This window comes from Hibiscus syriacus, unplaced genomic scaffold (genome assembly GCF_006381635.1).
Source record: "Hibiscus syriacus cultivar Baekdansim isolate YM2019G1 unplaced genomic scaffold, ASM638163v2 tig00010927_pilon, whole genome shotgun sequence".
In the NCBI taxonomy this organism is placed as follows: domain Eukaryota; kingdom Viridiplantae; phylum Streptophyta; class Magnoliopsida; order Malvales; family Malvaceae; genus Hibiscus; species Hibiscus syriacus.
This window is the reverse complement of record NW_024062238.1, coordinates 410867-419979: the sequence shown is the minus strand read 5'-3', so window position 1 is coordinate 419979 and position 9113 is coordinate 410867. Positions and strand designations below refer to the sequence as shown.

At 36.3% G+C, this 9113-nt stretch overlaps 1 protein-coding gene across 1 annotated transcript; it reads right to left on the bottom strand.

Moving 5' to 3' along the window:
* Window positions 1–4038: 4038 nt before the first annotated feature.
* LOC120204448 (phosphoserine aminotransferase 2, chloroplastic-like) lies at window positions 4039–4582 on the bottom strand. Its single transcript, XM_039204537.1, has 2 exons — window positions 4391–4582; window positions 4039–4329 (listed from the first exon to the last, which is right to left on the bottom strand). The coding sequence occupies exons 1-2, from the start codon at window positions 4580–4582 to the stop codon at window positions 4039–4041; spliced, it is 483 nt and encodes a 160-aa protein (XP_039060468.1).
* Window positions 4583–9113: the final 4531 nt, after the last annotated feature.

The window sequence follows — 9113 nt, the reverse complement described above, 5'->3', positions numbered from 1 at the left end:
GGGTAGACTTACTGCTACTTTTGATAGTCTTAAGTCCTACGCTAATCTGAAGCATCATGGTATTGAGTATGATGTGGGTGACGAGGTTTTCTTAAAAGTATCTTCATAGAGAAATGTACTTTGTTTCAGTTAGAAAGGCAAGCAAAGTCCTCGTTTTATTAGTCTTTATTGGATTATTTGTAGTGTTGGACCAGTTACCTATAATCTTGAATTACCACTTAAGCTTGTGCACATTCATGATGATTTCCATGTTTCATGTTAAGACATTATAGAGACAACATGTCTCACGTTATGGCTATGGATAAGGTAGAGATTTGACTTGATTTGAGAATTGAATAGGAGCCGATTGAAATTCTCGAGGAGGATAAAGAAATTCTCTAGAGGAAGACTGTCAAGATAGTCAAAGTCTTATAGTATAATCGAGGATATGATGAGGCCTAGTTTGAAACCCTAGAATTTATGGGGTTTTCTTCAAATCCCTAAATTGGATTAAGGACTAAATTGAAATTAGAGGAAATTTTGGGTGCCTAAATGTTAATTTGATGACATTATGCAAAGGAAGCAATACTTTGGCCACTTTCGAAAAAATTTAGAGAATGCAGAGATTTATGTTACAATTTACTCAATTTTATTTAGAGAATAACACCCCTTCTCTATATCATTAACCTAGTCAATCCCCTCTTCTTTTTTTTTTACTTTTCCTCATGTGTCTCTCCTTCTCTGGACCAAGGTCACCAACAATTGAAGCCATTCTTCACGCAACCACCTCGCATCGCGACCCTCACTTTTGGGCGTTACCTTGCTATTAACACCACCCCTTTTTGGATAAGAAAATCAAGAGGCTCGTCGTCGTACACAGTCATTCTTGGTATTGAGCATATGGGTTCACGTAAGAGTTAAACAAATCATCTGGTTTAGGGTTGAACATCTCTACTATTGGTCGGGGCTGGTACCCTTTGACCATTACTGGCTACACCATGGGTTGTCGTATGTACCGCTGTTCCCTCTAGTCATCACTACTATAATGGCCCTTTTCGTTGGTAACCATGGGGTGTTGTAGATCTGGTTGGAATCAATCAGACCGAAAGCTTACTGCCATGGTCCTCTTTTTGAGTCAGATTTATTTTAATTATCATATTAACGTTACATTTTTTGGAAAATTGTGTGTTTGGGATTTATGAGTCAAACACTCATATTTTTGCAAGAGACCTTTACTTGGAGAAGAGTTACCACCTATTTAGATTGTATTGACTCATGTTACGAGAGCAACTTGTGAGCAATAGTGTAGAACATCAGTCTTCGATTTGGTTCTTTTTGTTACATTATAGTTGTAAATTGCTATTAATTATTGCGTAGAAGTTGATTTGGTACGACCTATGTTAGAGGTCAGCGTGAGAAACGTTACATGCGATGTTGAGTTTCTTTTTCTGGAGGTGTATCTCTATCCTATGCTATAGTTATTTTTCTGTGTATTCTGGTTGATCGGCATGATCTTTACCTGACTTTTGGGCATGATTGTGATGTGAAAATTTATTTAACTAGTATGCAGTTCAGATCTGACTTTTAGGGAACATGTTAATTTTCCAGTTTTCAGAGTGAGATGCATGATAATTTGTCATATTGGGAGTTGGATTTATGTTCAGGAAAGTTTTGTGAATTCACCCTTTGGGATGAATCTCACTTCAGATTATTAGTGGTTTCTCCCTTCAAAGAGGACTTTCACTTTAGACAATGTATAATAGAGAATGGTTCTGGGGAACCTTACTCTTCAGACAATGTATAGGGATTGTGTGCATATAAACTTGCAAATTTATCATGCCATGTATAATGTGTGTCGCTTTGTGATTATGTTTTGTTTAATCTGAGACATGCTTGTGACTGGTTGCACATTAACGATACTAATGTGATCTTGACCAACACCAAATGTTTCCATGAGTTTCTCACACCGCTGCAGATGTCAATGGCTAAAATAGAGGGAGTTCTTCTTAATATTATCATATATTACATGACATTTACATTATATTCAATCATGAACATAAGTTTGCATCTTAATATAAGCTTAGAAATATATGTCATATGTTTCATTCATATTCATGTCATGATTACATTTAGTATTACATATTATATCTTAACTTATTATGATGTACTTTCATTTAGGCATAACGCAACAAAATACCCCTAACGTTTGACAGTAGTGCCAATTTTGTCCCTATTCTTTTTTGAAACATATTATCTCATAACGTTTTATTTTGGGTCAAAATACACACTCATTGGATGGAAACCGTTAGTCAACTAAAGGTCAATGCATGAAGATGATGTGGCAAGCTTATATGGCATCACATACTGATGTGGAAGTGCCACATATACGAAAGTGACTAACGTGGCAAATGCCATGTTTGTAAAAATATTAAAATATCTATTTTTAAATTAATTTTATATATTTTTATTTAATAATTATCAGCCAATGGAATGATGACATGTGTTATCATCTCTTTGGGCTGGGTTAAATATGAAAATTTTAAAATATAATTTACTGGGTATTGAACCCAAGTCGTTAGGTTAAAAGACTTAGCACCTTACCACCAGACTACGTCTCAAACCTGATTAACTCTTACATGAAGTAATATTTAGTATAGATTTTTGGGTATCAAAGGTTAGTGCTTATCCGTTGTTGGCATACTATCTCGTCTACTCCATTTCCTCGCGCTCTATTGTAGAACAAGAAACAGGTAAGGCTGATGCTAAAATTATGACATTTTCCATTGTAGAACAAGAAAAAGATTTGCAAAGGTTGATGCAAACTTTGAATCTTTCACTTTGAGAACTCTCTGTCTAAAAAGCTATAGAGAACAGAGGATAGAGAGATAGACTAAAACAAAAGCAAAAATCGTTTTTTTAAGGGGGAATTCATTGATAATAAGAAAAAAGATAAAGTAAGGGTTAGCTTGGCCATATATCTTGTTTGAGCTTTCATGGTATACCCAGGCAACGATAGTCCTACCAAAATCCACCACGTTGACTTTAGTGAGATGATAGATTCTAGTCGATTATCGCGACCTCCAAAGTTCCCTTCCACTCTTTCATAAATATGAACAAACCTTTTTATCGCTATAGTCAATCTATTCTTCTCTTCCCTCATGTCGCGATTGTCTTTCGGTTGAGCCTGAAATTTGGCTTCGACTTGAAATAATGGGTTAGAGTCACCAACGATCGTTTTAAAACAATATTTAAATAGATCGGACACCATCTTACCTGATCTGCGTTTCACCATAAATGTGTCGGGTTCAGGAGTCGATTACGGTCAAGGAAGGATTAGCACCCTTGAACTGCCATTTCGGTACTAATTAATTTTCCGGTTCTCTTGCGAAAATTTTAAATTTAAGTTAAAATTTAAAAACCGAATTCGAATTGCTTACCTTTGATTGACTTGAATTCTTCTAAGAAACGGTCGAAAATGTTAGATAATGATAATAATAATAAATAAGTATTAAATAAATGAAAGAAAAAAATTAAAAAAATAAAAAATAAAAATAATAAATTAAAGGGAAGGAAAAGAAAGAAAGAAAAAAGAAATAAAAAAAGTTAAAGAAAAATAAAATCAAATAAAAAAATTTAATAAAAAGAAGAGTAATAAAAGGAAGGTAAAATATTGGAAAAATAATAAAAATGGAAAACTCTAAAACAATAATAATAATAATAAATATTAACAAAGAAATCGAGAGAAAAAAATTGAAGATCAAAATGCAAAATTTTAAAACACAAGTGGCTAAATAAACAAAAAAGAATAGTGGATAAATTGAAATATGTACGAATTTCTAGGTTAGATTCAACTGAAAGTAAATATTAATGACTGAAATGTAAGCATAATAACATTTGAAGTCTAAATTGAAAGTTGAAAATTTAATTCAGGGACTGAATTGTAACAAATGCAACTTACAGTGACCGAGGATGTAATATACCCATAATAGTTGAAGGACCATATAAAGAATTTACCCATGTCCAACTTCACGTGGGCTTTTCTCAAAACAAAATGAATTATTAACATGGGTCCCATATGCTATTAACGTGGGCTTTCTCAAGTTCCTTCCTTTGCTTTACCTCCTGTGCATACAGATTTTCTGATGCTTTGACCCCATGTATAGCTTCATTGGCGCATATATGCAAATACTTGGCATTCGAGCTTAGTCCCAACCCATCAAACGAGGGAACCTTCACGTAATTCACCGATTTCCCATTCCAAACAACTTTGGGTTTGCAGTATTTCTTAGCTTCATTGAAAGCCTTGTCTCCCCACGAACCAGTAACGAGATAGTCAACGGTGTCATCAGGCTGACAGATTCAAAGGGACAGAAGCGAACTGGATTGTCGCCCCACCTTGGAGGAACAAAACGGCGTAGTCTTCAGAGATGTTGAGAAACGCACGTAGATCGGCCTCTTCTTTCTCGATAATTGAACATAAATCCGCCCCACCTTGGAGGAACAAAACGGCGTAGTCTTCAGAGATGTTGAGAAACGCACGTAGATTGGCCTCGTCTTTCTCGATAATGGAACATAAATCCTTCCCGCGGTGGCTCATTTCCATGACGCTTGTGCCAGATCTGTGCCAATTGTAAAGCTCGGCTTGGGCCTTGGGGTGGGGGTTCTCGGGCAAGGTGACGGGACCAGTGGCGAAATTAAAAAAGCCCGCTCTTGAGATTAGGATTGAAAGGAAGGGAGGCCTTGGATGGTGGATGAACAAGAGATGGAGAAGGGCATAGGCGAGGTTCCATTATGGAAGGTGATTTTGGGTTTGAGAAAGGCATGGCTTTGATGAGTCTTCTGAAGGAGAGGGGTGTGTAGGTTGGTTAAGGATGTTGCCGCCATGGATGCAAATTTTCTTAGAGGAGGCTAACAGGTTGAGGAGGTTGGTGGCATGAGTATACTGCTGGATGTTTCGTGCTATGGTCGAGAGGCCATAACACCTCTCTCTCTCTTCAATTTTTTTTCTTTGCTCTTTCTCCTGCCTTTTTTGTTTTTTTGTAGGTCCCCTCATAACTGATTCAATTCCCCCTTTTTATATTTAGGAGTATGCTTTTAAGAGTGATGAAAGTGGTGAACATCAAACCAAGAATTATGGAGATGTGGGTGGTGATCTGAACGGGGTTGAGATAATGGTGGGGTAATGAGAAAATGGTGAGAAAAAGTCAATGGAAACGGGTTAAAAAAACTTGCAAAAATAATAATAAAGATAATAATAATAATAAATAAATCAATAATAATATTTTTTAAACCCAGACAAAAACAGGTGTCTACACCTCTCCTATACTTCACCTTCACTTTCATCTCCCTCAATTTCTTCTCCCTCTTCATCATGACTCTCTAAAGCAGCAGCCATTTTTGGTATAACAACCATATAATTTCTTTTGAAATATCCATTGTCGACTGTCGGCTTCCACCACATTTGTCATTCTTGTTTGTACACATTTGAAAAGACTCTGTACTGTAGAGAATCAGAGAGATTTTAGATAACTGGATCTGCCTAAGCATTTTCATTTTAAAGATAGGACTGATAGGGAGCGTTATATTTTAGGGTTTGAAGAAAATTTGAGATATAATTAGGATATATCGTTAGATAGTTTATTGGTGATATGTTGAACACGTGTTTTAATTTTTTTCATTAAATTTAGAACTAAATACAAGTTAAATAAGGCTTGTTTCAATAGTCGCTCTCACGAATGGTCGATAATTTTGTGCCATGATTACGAATGCAATTTGAGATAATACGATTTAGAAAATGATCATTTAAGAGAAAAGGGTGTGAAGTAAGGTAATTCTACCATTTTAATTTATTGTGGATCTAGGAAGGAAGCAAAACAATATATATAAGTGAATGGATCAAATAGATGGTTTGGTGGTAGATGTAAAGGTGAAATGGTAGGATATTATAGAAATGAGAGATGGTAGCGGAAGATGATTATTATGGCTATGGTATGGTTGATGAAACAATGGAAGGTTGAAGAGGATAATATCTTAGAAATGACCAAGGAAGAAGTAGTGCTATAGAGAGCAACGACCCAACCTTACAAATCCTTCCTAAGGGGTGATAACAAGGACTTGGACCCACTATCTATATAGAGATATGAACCACAAGTATCAAAGCTAAAGGGTTGACGCCACAAGTAATAAATTACTTGATAAGTCGATAAAAGTCACAAGGACTTAAGTAAAGAGAAATATCTCACTTTAATTGATGAAAAAAGTCTACTTATAAATGAAATAGGAAAGCCTATTTATAGCTTTTGAAGAGACACAACTAGGTACATGATGGTTCGGCCAGCCCTTGTGCCTTCTAAAAAGACAATATTTAATACATAATTAACATGAATAAATACGTGTTGGTTCGGTTGAAATGTAGGAACATGTCTCACGGCCGAATAGCATTTGTATCCTTTCAAGTTGTCACCAAATGGAAGAGTACATGATGCTTGGCTGAATGGGTAGATGGCTCTTCATCTTGGCGCCTAAAAGAGACCACATGCAAGGCACATGGTTGCTGGTCATATGGCACGCACATGGGTGTTCTAGGAAACCTTGTGGTGCATCCTTGTGCATAGGATGAAGGCTGGTCATGTGCATCATCTTGGGCATGCATGGGTCTTCCTCCAAGCTTGCTTGAGTGTGTAGCTAGCTAGGAAGCAAGGGGATGATTGTGAATGAGCTTCCTAGCCGAGACCTTGCAAGCTTCATAACAGCACACTCAGCTACATTCAGCTACTATTGATATCACTTTTAGCAACTTAGTTTCAAATAGTCCAACTAGCTGAGATTAGCTGGCCTTGAGATCCTCCGGCTAAGTTGAGCTTTCCTTAGTGTTCTATGAGCTGCCATGTTCTTTGTGAGCTTTTTATGAGATGCATATGACTTCCAAATGCTCCACCAAGCTGACCCAAAATTTTTCATGCTCCAATGTACCTACATTGCAAGAAAACAAGGTAATTCATTGGTATTGAGCTTGTATGATCTAAATACCTTGTTGCATGCATGATCATGGTCTTGTGAGCTATGGTTGCATGTTATTAGCTACATATATCATCATATAATATGTGTGAGCTAATGTTTAAAGCCTAAGAGCTAAAATGAATGCATATGAGCTAATAAAATAAATGATAAGTATGCTGCCATTATATAAATGTGATGAATCATGCTTAATATGATTGCAAGACTATTCTAACATGCTTAACATATTTAAATAACAATGTGCATCTATTATGAAGATGTGTTCATGCTAAGTTATTTATTAACTACATAACTAGTAACCTTAACATGAGATGTATTATAATAGCATATATTATTAAACTAGTATAAAATAAATAAAACATAAAAAAAGTTTAAGAGTACTCCCTTTGTAGGTGAAAACGTGCTTGTATCATCCCCCCGTCCTCAAATCGAATCCTTGCATAGCTTCACATTTCTTTGTTAAAAGAAAGAACCCTTTGAATGAGCGTCTTCTTCCAATAGGTACCCTTTCACAAGATCTCCTTTTAGGCCTTTCTTTGGAATATAATTTACCAACAGGTACCTTTTGGGAATAATCTTCTTCTAGGGATATCCCTTTTGGAAGTGACATTTCATGTGGTTGGTCCTAAGAAGTGAGAAGATATGAGCTTTCAAATGAATGGGTACTTACCTTTTGAAGATTAAGACCTTCGGTGAAGAGTTGTGGCTTTGAATCCCAACCATAACCATTTTTCTTAGGAGACCCTTCATTTTCCATCAATGAGCCATCATGTTTCTTCATGAAGAAGTTTGGTTTCTTGCTTCGTCCTTTTTTATTCTTCATTGGTGGTTTGTCTTTACGCCATGCTTGTACACTTTTTTGCATATGCAACTGATCTTGTTGTACTTCTTTAGGCATCAAAGGTACTAAGGTTACCTTGTTTCCGTTATGCTTAAAGGCGTATTAAATGTGATAACAATCATGAATGGCCTTTTTGTCATACTGCCATGGTCTACCAAGTAGAATGTCGCTAGCATGCATAGGGACAATGTCACAATGTACCTCATCCTTGTACCTACCAATTGAAAAATGAATTAGAACCTGTTTAGTAATGTTTAACTCACCACCTTCATTGAGCCATTGAAGTTTTTATGGAGTGGGATGCTTTGGCAAACCAAGTTTTTCAACCATAAGAGTGTTGGCTACGTTTGTGAAACTCCCTCCATCTATAATCATTGTGCAAACTTTGTCCTTGACATGGCACCTTGTATGGAAAATGTTGTTTCTTTTTAAATCCTCTTGAGATGTTTGTGATTGTATGCACCTTTTTAAAACAAGCATTTCTCCATAGTCTGCATTCTCTTCTGATTCTTCATCTTGGATTGCTTCAGGTTCCTTATCATAGATAGGTTCTTCAGAATATGATACAACATCTCGATTGTTAAGTACTATCATAGCATTTCGGTTGGGACATTGACTGGCCACATGTCCTTTTCCAAAACACTTAAAGCATTTGATGTCTCTGGACCTCTCAAAAAAGTTAGTTTGCTTTTCTTTTCCCTTACTGGATTCACCCACTTGAATAGTTTTAGTTACCTCTACATGATCCTTTGCTTGGACTGGAGTTGGTTTCCGGAAAGTATTAGGCTCTTGTTTCCATTTGGTGGCCGAATTTGGACTACTATGGTTGAAGATTTTTCTTTTAATATGTCGTTCAATTTTCATTGCCATATGTACCATCTCCTCAATCTCTACGTAATACGGCAGTTCAACAAGGTTAACAATGTCATGATTTAAGCCAGATAGAAACCTTGACATTGTTGCTTCTCTGTCTTCATCAACATTGGCTCGAATCATGGCTATCTCCATCTCCTTGAAATAATCTTCTACGCTCATTCTTCATTGTTTAAGATTTTGTATCTTATGTAAAGATCTCAGTGATAGTGAGTAGGCACAAATCTTTTCCTGATAATGTCCTTCATTTATTCCCACGTAGTGATGAGGCGTTCACCATTTCGTCTTCTTGAACTCACCAATTGATCCCACCAAACTAGGGCAAAGTCACGAATTCCATAGCAGCAAGCCTGAACTTCTTTTGCTTCGTATAGTTTTGACATTAAAAAATGTGCTCGATCTT

Excerpts from the sequence above, each read along its gene's own strand:
- LOC120204448 (XM_039204537.1), bottom strand. The coding sequence starts at position 4,582 with ATGGAAATGAGCCACCGCGGGAAGGATTTATGTTCCATTATCGAGAAA. Across the intron at positions 4,330-4,390 it reads ACATCTCTGAAGACTACGCC|CCTGATGACACCGTTGACTA; the intron begins GTTTTGTTCCTC and ends TGAATCTGTCAG.